The sequence below is a fragment of the Chroicocephalus ridibundus genome, chromosome 6 (genome assembly GCF_963924245.1).
Source record: "Chroicocephalus ridibundus chromosome 6, bChrRid1.1, whole genome shotgun sequence".
Lineage (NCBI taxonomy): Eukaryota > Metazoa > Chordata > Aves > Charadriiformes > Laridae > Chroicocephalus > Chroicocephalus ridibundus.
In genome coordinates, this window is record NC_086289.1 from 17,275,147 (window position 1) to 17,296,373 (window position 21,227).

At 35.4% G+C, this 21,227-nt stretch overlaps 1 protein-coding gene across 3 annotated transcripts in view; it reads right to left on the reverse strand.

The window, feature by feature from the left end:
• Positions 1–1,309: 1,309 nt before the first annotated feature.
• The window catches only part of LOC134517590 (heparan sulfate glucosamine 3-O-sulfotransferase 1-like), a 65,506-nt gene continuing 45,588 nt past the window's right edge, over positions 1,310–21,227 (reverse strand). For 2 of the 3 annotated variants that reach the window (XM_063339242.1, XM_063339243.1), the window contains exon 2: positions 9,175–11,422. In XM_063339242.1, coding sequence (XP_063195312.1) covers positions 10,374–11,303 — 930 coding nt within the window. In that variant the 5' untranslated portion in view covers positions 11,304–11,422 and the 3' untranslated portion in view covers positions 9,175–10,373. Of the gene's footprint in view, positions 7,650–8,796; positions 8,977–9,174; positions 11,423–21,227 lie in introns of those variants that run through there. The other variant, XR_010071687.1, reaches the window with a different exon arrangement.

Sequence of the window (21,227 nt, forward strand, 5' to 3'; positions counted from 1 at the left end):
TAATATTTAAAGTCCCAAGAGGATTGCATCCCAAGTGCATTTTTGAGCTTCTGATGCCCTGTATTCCATTTCAGTCTTGACTGTTAGGAGAGAGAAATTTGGGGCCTGAGGGCTTTCTGAAATGGAATTAGCTGAGAGTGTACAGTATCTTTTCCTCTGGAGTACTGGGTGTGTGGAATGTTTTCCCTCCAGAGCTCAAATGTGTCACAAATGTAGTATATTTAAAAATATGCTTTTCTCCTGTAACCGGCAAGATTTGTGCAAAAATACTTTTAGTTGTAATTATTTCACTGTTCGTAGTTGTGATTTAAAGTGGCAGACTAAGGAAGGAAGACTGCAGAAATGTTCTAATCTTATTGAAGAGCCATCATTCTTTGCCTTGGACATTGGTTATGAAAAATTATTAACTTGACTTTTTCAGTTTACCTTGCAGTGTTTTTCAGAAACTTTGAGAGGCTATTTGCTTGCTTATTTTAAATCATAAGATATTAAATACTTGAGAAAAATAAGTTTTTTATGCATTTCACTTGTAAAATGCACGAAGGGCAAGCTACTAAACATGCCGAGGCTCTTTTGCTAAAGGTATCTTTATTACTCTATCTGTATTTCATCTGCCTGTCATGACTACAAGACGAGTAAATCCGAACTCATCCTCACATCCAGTGAGATTCTGACAGGTTTACCTACCTTGAGTAGGATATAACTGTATCTGAGGTCCTACTGAAGACACAGGTAGTGTGAATAAAATATCAGAATACAGCACATTCAGATCAATGGTCCAGATCTGCGGCCTTAGCTCAAGCGTTACGTCTTGTATAGGTAGGAGTTTTTCCTGGTCAGAGACTACAGAATCAGTCACCCATTTGTTTTGTTTATTTTGATCTTCCTATCAATAAGGTGCTATAAATGCTAAAATGTTTATTCGGCCTTTTCTATTGCTCTTACTTTTGGTATTGCATTAACTATGTATAACTTGGTTAGGTATAGTCTCACAAAATTTTTCAACCAGTACTACGCTTAACACAATTATGTAAAGTTTGGCAGTTGTTCTTGCCCAGCCTATTACCATTTAAAAAAAATACTGCTGCACTGTCATTCCTTGATATTCTACAAGATCTAAATGATCATTGGTGAACAACAAAGCAATGGTCAGTGAACACAACTTTGAATCAGCAGCAATAAAAAAAAAACTTTTGGTAGTTCAGATAAAATGCTTTCTGCAGTAAAACAAAACTAATTAAAAAAAATTCTTTGTGTTAATGTTAGTGTTGAAAATACTGTATTTATATTTATGAACTGGTGGGTTAATCAGCACTGAAGACATGTTGGAAAGTGTTAGAATACTTTCTGTCATTTGGCTCAACTTTAGGCAATTATACATGTAAACATAATTACTGTGGTACTACTTTTGAAACACATTGGTCTCAACTTTGTGATGAATGAATCTGCAATATGTTTTCCTGACACCTCCTTGAATTGAATTAATCCAATATTAATTTATTTTAGATGTGCCAGAAGCATCATCCTATTACTAATAATTTGAAATAGACAGCAGGAGGTGCAGGTCCCTTCCTAGCATTGCCAGAATGCATCTCTGTGTGTATCCAGCAATCTGGGTGATATGTTGACAGAATGAGGCCAGCGATGCAAATAAAGGAATTTCACCCCCCCCTTCCCCCTGCAGTAAATGCACTCATTTATACATGAAGTTAGAGAATACAGTTTATTCACTGTCACTGACTAAATCTGTCACTGACTAGAATTTCTACAGAAAAATCAAATTAAGAGAGAAATAGCTTCTGTATTAGCATTACCATCAAATGTTTAATTTGTGTATTAAGTGATAAGAGTATTTATGTTTCAGAAAGTAGACTTATTTCATTTGCCTTATCAGCCACCTAACACTGAAGTAGCATTCTGTGCATAGATGCGTTTTAGGCTAGATCCTCAGCTACAAATTAGAGTAGTTTTACTGCAGTCAGCGCAGATGACTGAAGCCAGTGCCACTTCACGTTAATGGAGCACATGAATCCAAATGCTTCTGTTAAATATCAAATAAATATGTCTTTTTTTAAAACAGAAGGTGAATTTTTTTCCTGTCCTCCAAAAAATATCCTCAGTCATTATGCTTGCTATGTGTGTTAGGATTAGCTATTTTGTCTTAATTGTTTACAAGTTTGTAATCTGATTCCCTGATATACTAACAGAGCATAAAAACAAAATTTATTCATTTTTGGAAGCCATAGTATATGTTTCAGCTTTTACTTTTCTCAGATCACGAAAACTAAATTTAAGATCAAAACTATTTATTCCACGAAAAAGCCAGTGTTCATTAATAAAGAAAAAAACACAAGAGAAGAATTTATAGATAGAGAAGAAAATCAAAGACAGTGGGTGACTGGCAGTGAAGTTGCATTTATGTGAAATAAACATCCTGGGCTTTAGTATTAAAGTGAGGTAACCTAATCCTGTGCCCTTTGATCATAATATACAGATGATCAGGATAGGGAGTCATACAAGTATATATAACTGTATCCAATACTTATTTGATAAACAGGAGTCATGGACAAAGGACCCTAACAAGATAACAAGCTTCTGTATTTTCTGTCTCATTGTATGTAGTAGCTACAGAAAGCTGGATTAGTGCATTTCATTCCTATTTTTCTGGGTGGTTGTATTTGTCTAGAATAATTACCATCCGCAACAACTGGGGTTTTGGACAAAAGTAATGGAGGACCCAGCACCTTGTAAAATAAATTAAATGGGGTTTCCAAAGTTAGTTTGCTGTTACCAATGGAATACATACTGCAATTTGGCAAAAATCTGTCCTGCAGATAATATGAGGGGGGAAAAAGGCATCTAAAGGCTCACTTCCACACAAGCACCCTAAGAACTGGAACCCAGATTTTTCTCAGATTGAAGCCTGAACGTCTGTTTGATGAAAGCAGGAAACCACTCTTTCCAAACTCACAAAACACATTGCAAGCAGTCATTTGGATGGCTGAAGCATCCCTGATCTCTCTCTATATAATCTGGAGCACACAATACTTAGTATGATTCAGCAGGTACCCATTTTAGGTGACCACCGTTTTACTTCATATGCCATTTTTTTCCAGTCGTGGAAATGTAAGACTTCGCTATCACCCTACCTAATCTTTGTAATTCTAATGCAAGTCATTAATATTGTGAACTCTGCCCATTTAACTTTGAAATCAGCTTGCAAAAAGGGTATTTGCTATGAAAATATTTTTTCAAGGGAGAGGCGCGAGGGTGTGACAAAAGGCATAAAAGAACTAAAAAGAAAGTGAACAGTTTTCTAATGCTACTAAAAATGTAATAACTTTTGAATGGTAATTTCCTATTTTAGACACTGAAACCAAAATATTTTAATTTCTCAGATGAATTTGAACTTTAAAATTCCAAGTTTGTTATTAAACAATGTAGAGGAGACTTCCCCTCCCAAAATCAAAGGAAATGAAAACACACAGAAAGTTTATTTTTGAAAAGTATGAAAGGCAGTTTACTTGAACCCTGTTCTGCTATGCTTACTCTACATAAACAGGCCCTATGTATATGACCTATTAGCGTTTTTTTTTTCAGAGAATCTGTTTATCTGTTTTATTCATTTTGTTGTATGTACACTTGACAAGGAACTTCAATCACATAAACATGGTTTGTCTGGTAAACACATAATGGATGAAGATTACTTTGAATCTAAGAATACAATACCCCTTGTCTGCAAGGTGAAAATCTTAAGAGCAGTATATGGTGCGGGCTCACAGAAGATGCCTAGAGCATGGCCTAAACAGACTTCAGTTTATTAATACAACAAATAATAAGTTACAGATAGCTCGTACTGGAACTGTTGCCCCTGGTTCAGTATGCCTTCAACAGCACCACTTTAGTGCGCAGCTGTAGACCCTGCTTGTTTTTATTTTAGACTGAGCGTATTTTGCAAGCTGCACGTGATTCGTGTGTGTGTGTAACTATCGCATATGTTGTTTATGAGTCTTTAATCTTTCTTCACTCAAGGCAGCAATGCACCCCCTGCAGTTTGCAGCGTTCCATCTGTGTCACTTGTCTTGAGTAGTAGATTTGTATCTTGGCAGAGGACAGAAAAGGTATCTTCAATCTTCTCATGACAGTTGCACAGCATTTTTCTAGGCTGACAGTCTTTGTCAAATCAACAACAAAACCGCTCTATCTAGTGCTGCTAATTTTCCATAAGGAATTTAAAAATGCCCAACACTTAGTGTAGAGAATTGTTACTTCCCATCCAATTTGCCTTAGTAGCACTGCAGCATTTCACCCAAGGATAGACCTGTCCTACAGTATTGTAGTATTCTCTAATAAGATGAAATACAGTGTTTTGAAAATGTATATTCTCATATTTCCCTAATAGCCTAATGATCTTAAAACTAATCCAGGCACATAGAATACCTAGATAAATCCCTGGAGTAACATGTTACTTAGTCCTGTGCATTGTCTTATCAGGCCAGTCATAACTTTCATTTGTAACTATGCCATATTATGTCCACAAATATTTAGCAGAAGAGGGCCTTCACCTCAGGTTTCATTGCGTTCTAGTTGCCCTTGCCTTATTTTTTCCTGTTGCAAGTTTGACTGATGCATTCCTAATGGAAAGTTTACGATGGATCAAAATGTTCACATCTAAAGAGTTAAATAATAAGCAAATATTAGCCAATCTGAGTGGCAAAGTGAACGGATTCTTAATTACCTGTGCCTCCCTTTTATTACTGCCATCTGATTTAGATCTGTAAGTCAGTGCTTTAATGTTCTTCAGAATAAGAAAAACTATAACATAGTTGCATTATCTAATGAAGACAGAAAATACAAAGAGATTGTTAAACTATTATCAGTCCCTATATAAAAATGTTCTTCACTGGGAACTGTAATAAACAGAAGTAATATTCTTTGTTCTGGTACGATAACTGTCTATTTTTATTGCAGTGCAACTCAAACCACGTTTTTATCTCAGAGGAAACAACACAAAACCAGAGAAATGCCCTTTGAGAGAAAACCTGTACCACTGGTAAAGAGTTTACATTAAGATGTTTTTCTTTAAACACTTACTGAGAAGTTTTTGTAAGGGAACTAAAAGAACATACAAGGTAAAAGTGTAAGACCATTTTGCATCAGGAAATAGACTTCATAGCACTTGTTATATGGGCTAATACATGAGATACTGCACATTTCGCATCACATCTACTTTACCAGGAAAGTATGATTTGTGTCAGTCCATTTTAATCTGTTTTATCTTCCCTTAGTAGCAGATTCAACCTCAAGTACTAATTTATACTTTGCAGTTCCGTTAGTATCTTGGCTTCCAAAAATTTTTCGGGAATTGCAGTAAACTCATGTCACTGTTAATTAACCTTAAAGACATGACAATTCCTCTATAATCACAGAATGATACTACAGGGTCTTTTTATCCACTGTGGTTCTGACTTTTAAATTTGTTTTATAAAATAGCAGAACAATTTAGTAAGTCACATTGAAACTTGAAATAATCAAAGTGGAAATTATTTGGCCAGTAAACGTTGGCTATTAACTGCTGGTAATGATTAATGTGCTATGCAAATTATTATTGATTTTAATTCCAATGTGTCTGTTCATTTCTATGACAAAATTCAAGCTTTTGGAGGAAATGAAGGATCAAATCCAAAAGTACAGTAAATAATAATCTACAGTAGTATAATCTTTACTTAAATAATGTAAATGTTTCTTTCTCTGCAAGGAAATGTTATTGTGCAAGACATACGATGCATCAAGATATTGGGGCATCTCTCACTTTTTTTTTTTTAAACTGTGCTCCTATAAAGGAAAGCAATAACCCATATTTTTGTTTCTGACCACATAGATTAAACGAGACATTATAAGGATTTTGACAATATTAAAATTTTTGTCCTACTCACAAAAGCATCTGAATTGACAAAGGCAAAAAGCAGTCAGACTTGCTGGAAGCAACCCAATTTTAAAATTTCTTTTTGATGCACTCATGAAATGTGCGTGAAGACTGAAAACTGCATGCAGATGCGCTTCCCTACAGCATCAAACGGATACTGAAGGAGCTGATGTTGTGCAGCAGCATACAATGATGCGTACTAAGCATATGCTGTCTGTAAAGGTCTCCACAATATTGTTTATGGATATTCCAAAAATGTCTCTGCTTTAACAGGTATTCTTCAGCAGAACTGTAAAAGCTGTGAAAGAAAAGGCCAAAAGTCAGCCCAAAGCCTTTGAGCAGCAAGATACAAAGGATACAATGAAAAAATCCAACCCTCTTCCTGGAAAAATAATGGGTGAGTCCAATAGAGGAACCTCTTTGTTTTCATCCCATTAGTTACGTACTAGAAGCTTTTTGGGGCAAAACCCTGGCTCTTAAGTTTCCTTCTGCTTTTTCTTTATGTACTATAGGTAATATATATAGCCCATATAAAAAAAATGCTAATATTAGACTCGTTTAGGTATTAAGTGTGAGTGTGCTGCTTATTGTGGCAAAGGCTAAACCAATCCAGTTAACAGCTGCAGTTGCTTGATATTAGTAATTTTCAGTGCTATTAGATCAAAGCAACTACAACTATGGCACTTTAACTAAAAAAAGGAAGAGAACAGTATTTAAAGTGAAGGCTTAGTATTTGTGGAATGCAAAACAACATCAAAGAGCTGTGCAAATCATCATAAATTCTGCAGTAGTCTTACACATGTGACTGTATCATCTCTTTCAGATGCTCCCAACAACCTTTAAAACAACTGCGTGATCTCTTTAAGCAACCTTCCCACGTGAAATTTATTTCTGCAAATACCTCTTGAGTATCAGATAAGGAGATGAAAGTCCTTTGATTTGGAGAATTTGGAGACGAATAGTTTATGGTTTGCTATCAATGTGGAAACGCATAAGAGATATTTGTAATTTCTTAAATTGTTAATAGCATCTTTAAACTGATGGTGAGCCTCTAGTTCTTTCCAAAATTAGACTAGTTTTCAATCCCAAATGCCAAGAAGTGAGTACTTTTTATTTCTAAAGAATTACTAAAGAATGGGTCAGGAGATCTTTAAGCTGATCTGATCCCCTTCCTGAGGATGAGGGAAGGAGTGTTATCTTTTGAAGACAGTAAGAACGGAGGTCATGACCTCATAATATTTTTCAGACCACAAAATCAGAAACTGATTGAAACAGTTTGTGATGTTAAATTATAGTCTACTATATTTATTGAATTCTGTTACGCTGAGGTTAAGTTGTATCTTTGTAGACCATTTACCAAAACAAAACTTCAGATGAGAATCTTGATTTATGCAAAACCAAACCAAAACAACCAACCCGTCTCCCAAATCATAATATGCATAATCTATTTCTTCTGATATTAGTAAACTCTAAAATGATCATTCAATTCATTCCATCAATTCTGTCCTTCCCAAAAATGCTGATTAGGAATGAAGAGTGCTAACAAATCAAGTAGATATATGCGTCACAAATCCATAAAGATCAGCTCTCCTTGAAATGTAAATGCCTGAAAGAGACCTGCATTTTCAAAGACGCATACAGCTTCTGCCAACCAGTGTTCCTGCATTCAACTCATTTAAAGATTAGCTGTAAACTTCAGAGAAGAGAGAGAAAGACTTGATGCCTGCAAGCATAAATACAGAAAGACATCAGAATTATTTTTGTTTTTTTTCTCGGAAGCCTATGAAATGGAATGTGACATATAGATGTGAACTTTTCAGTTACTGAAGAAAACTACCTGAAACCTTTGTTTCAGGAAGTATACATTGTCTTCAAATTAGCTTCTTGCAAAAAAAAAAAAACAAAACAAAAAAAAAAAACCAAAACAAAACCAAAAAACCAAAACATTATTCATATTCAATACTATTAAATGGAATCATCGTTGAAAAGAAAGAAAAAAAGAAGAATATGGAAAGTTTTTGCAATGTATTAGAAACAGAAAGCAATGCTGAAAAAAAGTTACAATGATATAAACTGCTCTATATGCTGCTACCTTCAATACTGCATTTCTGAAATTAGTGGACTGGAATGAGTTTCATTCATCACTGAGATTGCATTGGTCAGAAAGAACAGGCCACGTTAAACAACATAGGGAATCTGGATTTGGGGCTTCTGTTATCAGATTGTGGCCACAAAATACAAAGCGTTGGTTGAATATAAAATGACCCTGCTGATTCAGAGTTCAGAATTTTTCTGGGTTTTTACTTAACTACTTCATCATTTTACTTACAAATGAAGAAAGTATTGTTAGACTAGGCAGCTGTAATTATTACAGTTTAGCTATCCAATGTCCTTGTAGAGATGGTCTAAGACCAGCACAATCATCCTGTTCTTTCCACATCTAGTTCAGGTCAACTTTGTACTTCTGAGAAGTGCCCAGATCTGATCACTATTCATGATTAAGAAGCCACAATCTCAGAAAAGGTGGAAGAAGTAAGTAACAATTTTGTCCATCTGTAGAAATCAGAGATGTAGTAAATAATCATACTTCAGAAAGACAATTTCAGAAGTCAATTATATGCTAATGAAAAATAAACATAATTTTCTCTCATATATGCACATACGAGTAGCAGAAGAGATAAAGAGTAAGGTTTATTATATTATTTTTAACATTTTACATTTTTGAGCGAATATTTGATGAAGGTTATTTGCACACAACCTGTCTGGGTCTGACTCAGTCCAGCTTCAGTGAAATACTGCTACATACCTAACACCTAAGTAGCCCCTTCATAAAGTATTAGCAGCCTAAAAATTAGTGCTGCGATACATACCTTTTAGCCTCTGAAGTGGAAGACTGAATCCCACGTTAGGAACACATGCTCCTGTAGGCTGCACAGCGGCTTAGACAGAAGGACACAGATTCAGGATTCTCAACAGGGTTTCAGTGGAATTTGATGCTGCGATGCTCAGAGTGGGCCCACACAACTACAGCTCACCAGTGTCCTGAGAAGCTTAAAGAGGAATCCACCTAATGGATGCTTCTACTACGGGGTGCACCAGAGGTTCTGGATTAGAAGGTACAATGTCAAACAAGCACATCTGCATCTATAGTTCTATCTGGCACCATCTTTAACATTTCAAGTTATTTTTTTTCTTTGGTATTAATATATAATAAAACATTTACATGAAAAAGGAGAACAGACCAGCACAATATTGTCAAACAAAAAAATATTAAAAATAAAAAAATGCCTAACGCAGGGGTATAGATGGGTATGGTTTTTTACATATAATCTGAGTATGTCATACTTAGCATATTGACCACTGTGTCTCAGTTATACAGTATAACAAGATGTTATTTTAACTTTGAGTACGTCCCACAATTTGCATTAGAAATGACAAAATAAAAATAATCCATGCTTTGGAGAGCAAGCAAGTAAAACTTTTTTTTTTTTTTTTAACAAGAATCAATGTGCCAAGGGAGGTATGTAAACTAAAGCCAGCAGAGCAATAGAATAACTAGCCACAGAATACAACCATGATTAATATGGTAGTACTAATGAAGAGCTTTTCCATTCAAGAGCAAAGTGACATAATTTATATAATCAAATATTTGTACAGTTACTGATATTTGTTTGTTTGTTTGTTTTTAGTGTATAGAATAACAGTGTAAATTGAGGTTACCTGGGATCATTTAATTTCTTTACATTCAGAACTCTCACTTAAAGCTTCTTCAAACAGTTCATATTCTTTGTTTGGAGATTATTTTTGTTTTTAAACCCAAGGTAGTATGAGTGTGGTTTAATACTAATGATATACAGACAGTGAGCTTCTAGTTCACCTATTCAAAATCATAGGCGAAATAGATTCATTTTATTATGAATTGGTTAAGAACTTCGGCATATTAACAGAGGATGAATTATTTATTGGAGCCACTATGTATGCTCCTGTTTTAACATACAATTTAGCTTATTGTATGAAAAATTCTAGAAATCAACACCACTATCATTGTGCGTAATATAAAAAATACTAACAACAAAAAATACAGAACAGTTAGAATAATACCATTTCAAATATTTACATATTTTACACTGTTAGAAGCAGTCATTTTTCCAAAACAGCACAAATCTTGTAACAGATACATATCTGAAGTAAGTCTGCTGAAGTTAATGTATTTGCATGATGGGAGAAAGAAGATCAGAATATGACTCACAGTAATCATACAAATACGTGAAACATATTTTTCCCCAATGTAAAAGGTACCAATTCAATGAGATAACAGATGGGTTATTCCAAAGAAGCATATAACCAGTATGTTAAGTTCTCATAACATGAATCTTTACAGTTTAGAAAGATATGCTTGAAAGAGTTTTTTTCAGGCCCTTTTTAAGAAACATTGATTCCAAAGGCATTAATGCCAGTCAAAGGAATGATTAACCATTCTGTAAAATTTTGCATTGTGCTCTCTGAAGTAAGAATACAGTTGCTCTAAAACGGTGTTGTTAACAAGAGGATGGGGGCGCCCTTTGGATTCGTGTAAACATCTCTCCCTTCCATCACTTCTAATGCAGTAGAATCCCTTGGTTTGGTTAAAATAAAAATTAGAAGACATAATTCGGGAAGGAAGATTCAGAAATCTTTCAACTTTTTGTAATTCAGGAAGAGGGTCCTTGATTAAAGTATTGCCATCCACTATGTGAATCTGATCCAAACTGAAATGCTTAAGCCACTTTTCCATATGAACATCATATAGGCTTCTCTGAATAGCTTTGTATTTGGTATTAAGTGCTCCATTCTTAATAACAATATCTTCAAAAAGCTGAACAGGCTTGTGGCTTTCTACTCTGTTGTAATACACTTGGGTATAGTCAGATATAACCCTCTCAGTGGGATCTCTTAGAATGAGCAGCAGTTTAATGGAGCTATTCATGTCATGAATTCTTTCTGGAGCCTGCGGTGATGTAAAATAGCCTGGTGTTTTCTCAATTGTAATTTGATTTCCATAAGAAAATGGCATCAGACTTCTATACCAGTCTATTCCTTTCACATAATTTTCATCCCAGTCAAAGAAGTGGACTTCTGTAGCTGCTACTACAATATTAGGATGAATATCCAACATTTCCAGCAAAGCCCTTGTCCCTCCTTTACGAACTCCTATGATGATTGTCTGAGGTATTTGTCGGCTTGTGCCAGGAGGTTTCACCTGTGCTGAATAGTGTTCGCTTTTATTGCTGAATAATCCTACTTGTGACTTCAGTGTTTCCAACAGTGCCCCGTTCTCAACAGGAGCACCCTGAGTGTGAGTCAGCAGAAGATAAGCTGACACTAGTAGGAAGGCCATGTGGAGAGAAATAATTAGTTCAAGATAATATTATGCTCAACTAATGAAAGAATAGGTAAGTCCCCTCTCGAGCTGGTTGGCAGAACCCGTGGTAAACACACAGCAAGTTTCTGAAGCATCTACAAAATAAAATAAGACAAATCAGTATTTCTAAACCCATCATCAGTTGGAAATTCAACTGACAATTCAATTCACAAAGCTAATCTGTCATCACAACAGAAAATTTATACCAAAGTTGTTTGTTTTCCCTGATTTTATTTCAGAAGAACAAAAAACCCCGATTTGTTGTTTTTTTCCTTAACCGTGGGTGACCTGTGATGGTTTCTAACCTTTCAAACAGCTTTTGTTTCCTTTAAGCAGAACATTAGAATTGTTTACCTGATTTTAAATTCCTGCCCATTATTCGCTTGCTTTGATTTCCCTACTTCTCTTCCATAAACACCATATACTTCTTGTGACATATATACCATACCAAATATGATATTAATAATAATTACAAAGTATTTTTGAATGTCAATGCCTTTCCCCAAATTTCCTGCTAGAGTAATATATCCTAATCTAAATAATAGCACTGAAGAGTGGTGCATCCATTTGGTTTCCAGTGAGCTAAGGATCACACAAAAAAAGTTCTTAGACACAGAAAACAAAGCACAGATATAGGAAAAATTTTGGAATCTGAGCCATTTAGAGTAGAAAACTAATAGTGCGGCAAAGCAAAAGTGAAGTGTCTGTGCTGGATCACTGTGGAAAAAATAAGTGAGAGAGGGTGGATTCTTTGCACGTATACAGGTGTTGTGAAGTGTAGTTACTTAAGTGTTGGGAAAATCTTGGGAAAATCAAATCTTCAGATAATATTCTGCAGTTCCTCCAAAGCTCCATATAAGAGATACCTAGGTGCTTTCTGGGCACCTAAAACCTTTTGCAGGGCAGCAAGTCTGGTTGGAGCTGGATACCTTATTTTTCTTAATCCACAGAGCATATGATCATTTTAAGGAAGTGGTCAATGTTAAATCTCTTAAACGTTTGAAAAAAACTTTAGGCTTGCAGGTACGTACACATATACATGTAAGTAAAAGAAAACATCACTGCAACTGTGTTGCTAACATTTGAAATCCCTTGGGTAACTCTTATATATACTATTTGAAACAGATAGCAGTGATAAAATATTCAGATCAATGCAACACCTACACTGGACCCACTATACTTGGATTGCCTGCTTGTATGTCTGAAAATCCTACAGGATAAATCCTCATTGAGAGGATTCTTGGACTTCATCCCATTTCTGAGCAACTATAACATTTTTAAGGATAGACCTATATCCTCAACTTGTTTTGTTTTCAATGTAGGGTGTGGAAACAAGCTATTTCATACAGTGAAGCAGCAGTCATTTTAAAAACAGTAACTGTTTTTGGAATCTATTTGAATTATGGCTCATATTTTAAAGTAGTCTCAGAAATACTACAACTTTAGCTCCTTCTTCAGTTCAGCTGTCAGTTAGTCTCTTTCTTTTTCTGAATATATTGGTCACAGTACTTTGCCTCTTAGAAACGACCTTAGAAAACACAGCCAATTCCCATTTGTCATGGCTCTGAGAAGCACTCAGTATTTCTATTTAGAAATTGTTTACTTTGAGGCTTACTTTACACTTAAACATTTAGACTTAAACATTTAACGTAAGAACATTTTTGGTAATAACAGTCTAGCCAATGTAGCAGATCCATTAAATCTATTTTCTAAATCTTATTAAAACCTCCTCCAGTGTCTTGGATATCTAGGGAATGACTCTTGTTAGCCTGAATGAGCTCTAAAATCACAGATAGATAGAAAATATTAACCCTGAAATTGCCATTTAAAAAAATAAACTATGACCTTTAGTGAGTAAATCTGTGGAGAGAATTCCCTGTTATGTCCAAGGAAGACCTAAAGGGCAACTGCTTCTTCAAAAAGAGCACAACTTCAACCAGGTAAAGTGTGTGAGCATACACTTATTAAATATTGGAAAAATCCAAGTACAAATTGGCTTTGTAATCAGACTGGAGAAAATACTGTTCTCCTTTACAAACCTGAAAAGAAGTTTCATTTTAAAGGTCACGAGTTTTTCACTAAGAACTTCACAGGGAAGTTCTATTTAAAGTTCTCAAGAGCTGGGAATGCAAGCATTTCTATGCCAATTACAGGACAGAAGAACAGATATGTTTATACCAAACCCATCTGTAGTTACGTTTTTCAGAATGACTACTCTTTTGCATGGCAAGTTTGGGAAATGGTAAACGTGCTATTTAGTGCTGTTGAAGAATCAAAATGTATTCTGCTGTAATGGCAGCTAACGTTGGTTTTGAAAAGCTCTCATACAACACCGACCATGCAATTTGACACATCATACCCTAGATGACTCCTAAAATATCGGCCTTCAAATGTTAAGTGTGTTTGTAGGCAGTGACTCTGCTTTAATAATTTCAAGCCAAATCTGGGGTGATTCACAAGGTTCCTGAACAGTCCATTCTGAGTAAGGATACAGCTACACACGAGATGGTATTGAAAACACTTCCTCTCTTCTCTGAAGTAGGAATATCTGAAGCAGTACAGCTGCGATGCCAGTAGGCAAGGATTTGCCGCCCCCCCCCCCCCCCCCCCGCCCCCAGCAAGGGAGGAGGAAGCAGTCAATCTTTCTTTTAACCTACTCTGAAACCCCTGTGTTAATTTACATTCTATTCATCTTCATTTCTAAATTAAAATTCTTTCAGGAAGGCTGAGGAATTTTTTTCAATTTACCTTTTTTGTGCTGATACATACAGCACGTTATACATTATAATGTGTATGCACCTGTATACATTAGACTACAAGCACTTTGAAAGTAAGGCAAGACCAGCCTGAATGTCTGCCAAGCAAGAAATGCCTTGCAAATACCAAGGTTCAAATATATGAAATATATTGCAAATATATGGTTCACTACATTATTTAAATTCTGGAACTATCCCATCTTGAAACAGTTTAATAAACTGATTGTTGACAGATATTTTAATTAACTTTATTTAACCTGAAAGAAAATTATTTTTAGAGTTTGTGAGAAGTATTCTTGAGACTAACTAGGTTAATAGCTTAAGCAAAAAATAGAAGGGGAGAGAAGAAAGAAGGAATTTCTCTGAAATACACTAAAACCTGTGTGAAAAAAGATACAAAGGGATTTGAGACTGAGGACTCTGCAGTAGTATAGACAGAGGTGTGTTATTTCTGTATCTGGTGATAGAGGAAAAAAATGCTCAAATTCACTTTTTTTAATATTAAAAAACCCTAATTTTATCCCTAATGAACTGATAGTTATCTGTTTTCATGCACCTAAGAATCAGGTGCAAATACTGTCATCCAAAGAAGCCTGGAAGCTGAGTGAGAAATTCATACTAAAGAAAGACTGGTCTTCCAAAATGTTCTCAGGTTCACATGTGATGTGAGGGAGTCTGTTTAACTTACATCTGAAATCAGCAGTTGTCTATAAAACACACTTAGAAAGGAGTAATGGAAGAGACTCTGCATTTTGTATGGATGAAAGTATTAGTAGCATTTCTGAAAACAATTATGTCAGTTTAACCAGTTTGCAATTAATTAGTTGTTTTATATAGCAGCAATTTCTTACTCGAGTCACTGCTAGAACGAAACCTTACCCAGGAAATACTAGCAGAAATAATTGAATTTGGAACGTGCTGTAAAACTGGTGCCTAAATAGATCAACATTGCCTTTGGGAGCAATTCCATCAGAACTACGTTGCAGCTTCAGCCTAAGATATTTGATTGATTTTGATGAAGCTCTAAGATGTTAGATCCCGTGGTTAGGTTATAATTGCTACATAAATGTAAAGGTTTTAAAGATGATTTATCAAATATAATTGGAATGTTATTTGAGTAATTTTTGTGTTGCTTTTCTGTCTTTATGCAATTAACTGCACATTTTTAGAAGATATGAACTGCTTTTTATAATGAAAACAATATATTTTACATTGCTGCGCTGCACATTCTTTGAATCTCAGAGTATTCCTAAGAAATTAACCCCATGATACACGATCAGAATTACAGTGCCTTATTATGTGGGGTTTTTTCCTATTATTTGGTAGTGTTGGTGTTGCTTAGTAACATAAGGAACATCAACAGATATGATACTTACTTATTAAGCAGAAGTTAAGTTCAGAAATAAATTCATGCTGCAGAGAGGACTAATTAAGTAACTAATACCTTGCACTTTTGTTTGGTATACTTTTTTAAAACCTTAGACTAGACTGAAGAAGCTAATATGCTGGCTGAAAAATCATTTTAATATTGAAGAAATGTTCTAAAGACCCTTAACTGCTGCACTCTATTGTAAAAAAAAAACTTCTAAGCGGCTTATGATTTATCTTGCTTCAGGGTAAAGTACAACATCTAGGGTAAACCTAACTATATTATTATTATCAATTTATAATATTTTTAATTTCTAATAATACTTTCCACTGCCTGTAATGCTTTTCAGTGGAGAATTTCACAGCACTTTGTGGTAATGACCTGTCTGCACCCTTTCAAGGCACCATTCCCACCTTACGGGAAATTGCAACTGACCAACCTATAGATCCAGTTCAGGAGTGCAAATGTTTTGGAAAGTCAGGGTTAATGTGATCTGCTCGAGGTCATATAACAGGTTTACAGTCCAACCAAGAATAAAAACCCCAGGGGTTCGAATTCTCCTTCCAATTCCAACTTTGCCATTTCATGGCAGCCACTCATATATCTTATGGTAACTTATAGTTTGGTTACACGCTGAGCTGAAAAGCGAAGAGATTCCCCAATGCATCAGTGTAAGGTTCGAGTATCTTATGGAATACAGCAGTTTCTTCCCACTTGCTCCACACTTCCCTCCCTCTCCCCCGCAATTAAAACAAAGTATGAACTCAGGTTTTATGCAGAAATACTCCTGTCCACTACTGAAAACTACAACAAAGGGAGGTGGTCCGAACAAGTATAACAAAGCACTAATTTTTGCCTTGGTTTTTAAAATTATATTTGGATTTAAAAGGTGTAGTGCTTTTCCTGTTTATTCATATTAGATATCAACTCATCCCAACACAGAGATCAGCCACTGAGAAAAGTGCAACTCAAAGATTTTAAGGCTTACTGGAACACAAATTTGTAACAGCTCAATTGTATCTCTGTAATTAAGAACATCTCTAATGCTGACAATATAAAAAAAAGCTATAGCAACCTAACTGTACGCCTAACCAAAGGTCATATAAGGTGAAATGCTTCAGGAATTTTTTAAAAGAAAATCATACTGTGATGGCAGCGTAAAATATCCATACACATACTGGCTTTATGTAATAAATAATACTAAATAACAACAACAACAATACAATTCTAAAAGTTTTCAAATATCTGAAATTTGGCTGCTTTTTTTCCTTTGGTAAAAGTAGAGCTAATTACATAGCATAATAAATGCAAATCTGCTCTCAGTATGGCTTATATATTTTTTAAAAACAGGCAAATGAATATTCCAGTGCAATATGGTACACATTGCTTAATACAATCCAACATCAATTTATTCAAATCCAATAAAGCAACGACTAATTCTATTGATTCTAAGCATTAAATGTTGGAAGTAATACAACCATCACAAGTCCTGTTTATAATACCTTAATTCTGCTTTATAGAATAGTTTGTGAAATAATGTACATTTAAAAATACTTGGCACATGTCCAGTGGTTGACAAAAAAGTATCTTCTTCTACCCACACAGGTTAGCTACGCTTAGACCAACTTCAGGAGAGAATGAGAGCACATTTCCAAGTGTAAAAAATATTTAAAATTTTGAAAAAGTTTCCTACATTGAAACAATCGTGAGCAGACCTTAATTTTATCACAAGCAGTGCAATTACTTTTGGTTTATGTCAGAATGAGACCAGTTAGAAATAGGTGCAGTTGAATATGTTTAGAGCTATGTCCTAAAAGTTTCATTGAGATCTGATTCAGAAGAATCCTAAATTAACTATTCCATGAAACTAAAGACCATGTGTGAAAGGACAGTTATCCCTGCACACAATAACCTTTTATCTTCAGATAGGGCACGAAACTATTCTGCTACACGTTTACTCTATACTCTGTTGCCAGATTAAGTGTAAAAACTAAATAACACTCCCATGATGTCATTACTAGGCTTTATCAAAATCTGTTAAGAGAGACTTGTCAGTTTTCATGAATATACACAGATTTGACATGAAGAATACTTCCCACCTGTAATTGTGGGAAATGTCTAATGCAAACTGGAGACAGCAAGAAAGGTTGAGTGTGAGTAAAATATGACACTGGAGTTTTGTAACAGAGCTTCAAGTTGGGCTCCACTGGCCTCTGGTTATACAAGGAGAAGAGGACAAAGAAAGTACAAAAAGGACCACAGATTCCAGAATCAAACAAACATCGTGGCAATTCATATTGCTGATAAAGAACACTAACATTCTTGTATGCACTTAAGAATATTGTTCACTTTAATTTTACTCTAACTATGGACATATTTTTAATAGTGAGATGTACTAAGAATTCTTAAATGAGGCACTACCTAAAATAACATGATCCCACAGACTGTCCAAAAATGCTGTTTTGCTGTCATAACAGCTCTCCTGGAAATAAAAGAGTCAAAAGGTATCTCTTTAAGCTTCAATATAAAAACATATCTTATCACAAAGAAAGACAAAGACGTTAACATTTTAAAGTCCTAATATCAGCAGTGAATTTATTTGGATGAAGCTGTTCTAATGAGATTGCCGTTTTATAACAGCCAACAGTATTACCTTACAGGAATAAAAAAAAGGAATAAAAAAGAAAACAGGTATTTGGTGAGTAAAGATAGGACCTGCGAAGTAATGGTAATTGGCTGCAGGCTTCCCTTCTACCAAGTACACAGACTATAATGGATAAAAAGGAAAGCTAAGAAAGGTTAGAATAAACTATAAACACATTAAATCATTGGCAGGTGATATTAGCAGATAGGAGTTTTGAAAAAAGTTTGCTTCCCTAAGGCTGGCATTATATTTTCTAATTCCCTTTTCTGATAACTCAAGATAGAAAATTGCCTGATAATATGACTGCAAATATATAGCAGTATCTTATATATGGTAATATATACAGTATAAATACACTAATATCTTTCTGAGCTAAATAAACCTTCTACAGCTGTAGCCTACACGTTTATATTTCATGGTATCTCTGAAAAATATCATACTCAAACCATCTACATAAAAGTTACTGAATTTCAATTTCATAAAGGCCCCTAATATGTTTAGTCCATAAAGCCAGGTACATTCTAAGCATACCTCTAAATAGACATAACAAAAATTCTGTTGCTGTTAAGATGTAAAACACAGATAGTGGTCAAATTAATAGAGATGACAAGGCCAATTTTATGTATCTAATACCTACATATTGCACTGGCATATTTCAAATGGAATCACATTATTGTTTTGTTGAATTAAACTTACACCTCTAATTGTTAATTATGCATAAGGACTAATATAAATTGAAGTAACTGAGATGCCATGCCAGGTCTTCAGCCAAATAAGCAGGAACTGTGTAATTATAAAGGTGCAAGATGTAGCAATGTGTGGCCAATAACTAGCTTTTGTGTTTATTTCTACAGATCTTACTAAGGTTAAACTTCAATCTCTGGTATAATTAATTGAATATTATTCATTTGCCCACATTCATTGTCACAAAAAAAACCACCTTAATGCTCACTGATGCTTAGGAATTAAAATTAGAATTTGCTGCAGAGTATTTATGAGAGACCTGTCTTTCAAAGGAAAAGATTTCTCAGAGGGTCAGAGGTGGCAACAGAGGCATTTGATAGGGATGAGGACAGGTTAGCTCTCTGTTGTACAAAATTCCTACAGAACATCCATGTCAAATAGGTGACCCTAGAACCTGTTATGCTCTCTTGTAAAGAGCACAGCTTCCTGGCATGAAAAAAAGCCAAAAAACGAAACCAATTTGAAAACATAACCCCCTGCTATTCTGAACTGGTGGGGATTCCAAAGCATTACAACTTCAAGGACTCCAAAAATGGAAGACTTTGTCTCACAGGAGAGTTCTGGGCAGAACTTGTCAATATTATGCCTCATGTTTTCAGCACTGCCCCAATGCAGGGTGACAGCACCCCAGGCAGAGCTCACCAAACATCGGCAGCTGCAGGGGGAGGTACCTAGGACAGCCAGAAGTGACATGTGAGGAGCTGGCCACGGAGAGAAGCCACGAAGCAGAAGTCTTGCAGGCAAGGAGGCTCCTTTGTCCCCACCTTGAATGCTCTCCTACTGTTAAGCACTTCAGCCAAGTCTGCTGAGCCAAGCTCAGTATCTTACCCTCTGTTTATAATATCTTTTCAGAGAACGTTTCCAAGGCTCTGGCATCAGCCTCTGGGAAGTAGTTATATGATGCTGACTGGTAAGAACTGCTGTATTGGGTCCTGGATAATTGCTGTATATCTCCATTATAGAAGGCATGAAATAAACTGATCCTTCCCTTGGTAATAAGTCCTACTATCCATCAATCAGCAGACTGGAGAACTTCTAATGTGAAATTCAGACATTAAAAGAAGGAGCCAACTTCTTGGCTCAGGAATATACTGAAAAGCAGAGGCATAAAGTGAGCTGAGATTTCACTCCCAATAAAACAAAGCAGCTGAAAGGCCCATCACAGTTAAAATGACCTGGCCTTGTAAAGGATGACTGAACAAAGTTTAAGTAGTACTTCATTACTGCATGCAACCAAAGGACATATTTATTTTTCTGACTACAGCTACTTCTTAAGTACTTGATATCTTTAATAGTTTTTAGTTAACTCAGGATTGTGAAAAACACTGCAGAGGGAAATAAAAAAAAAGCTCAGGAGCAAATTTTTTTCTTTTTTTTTTTAAGAGTGACTATAAAACAGAGGATGTGGGAGAATTATAAAGACACCGAAAACAAAAGTCATCTAGACAACTGATTTAAGACTGAAAATTTAATTTTGAAATTTTGGGTACTGGCATAGGCCCTGATAAGAGACAGGATCAGAGACAAAAGGTCTCAGTGAATATGAATGTTTGCTGAAATAATAGCATTTGCAAGACCAAGAAATATACCCAGTCCACACTGAGTTTAGGTATGCTGAGATACTTGGGGCATCAATAATCCAAAATTCTACAAAAAAAGCCTCACAGTCTATATTTCCTCAAAGTAAATAAACATGCAGAGCTTCAAGTCAGAGACCACAGAAAGCAACTTCCTATCAATTCCTAAAACTGATTAATACAGAAAGTAGTAAAAAGGCAAAACTCTGTCTTACACTGGTAACCAAATCCTTGCTAACAGAGAAGGTAAATACAATACTGTAATACAGAACAGGCAAACACATTAGCAAAGAAACAAAGGTATAATACTCTTCTTGAATAAAAACTCAATGTTTTCAACACATATCCATTATCGAGTTACATGTACATGCAACCTAGCAGGAAGCTGCAGAGACACAGGAATGAAAGCAATCGAGGACTCATTTGAAAATTACCAATAACCAGAGTACAACACAGAAAACAGGCCAGTGTGCCAAACTCATGCCTCTTTGGCACTGCTCCTCAGGCTAAAACAGAGAGTCAAAGATTACAGTCTGAAAACACAAAATAAGTATGAGACAGTTTATTTTCTGGATATCATAGAAAAAGTAGAAATCAGATCCTTTGCCCCTTACCAGACCTGTTCCCACTGTTGAAGTAATATGCTAAAATACACTAAAAAAAACACTCACCATGTGGAAAGTCTGAGAGCAGATAGCTGATACCAAGCACTTATGCTTATCTCCAGCATTTCTTTGAGATTTAGTAGGGATCCTATCTGACTGTCTTTTGCACTTCTTAGTTAGGAAAGACAGAACTTAGAAAAGCGTC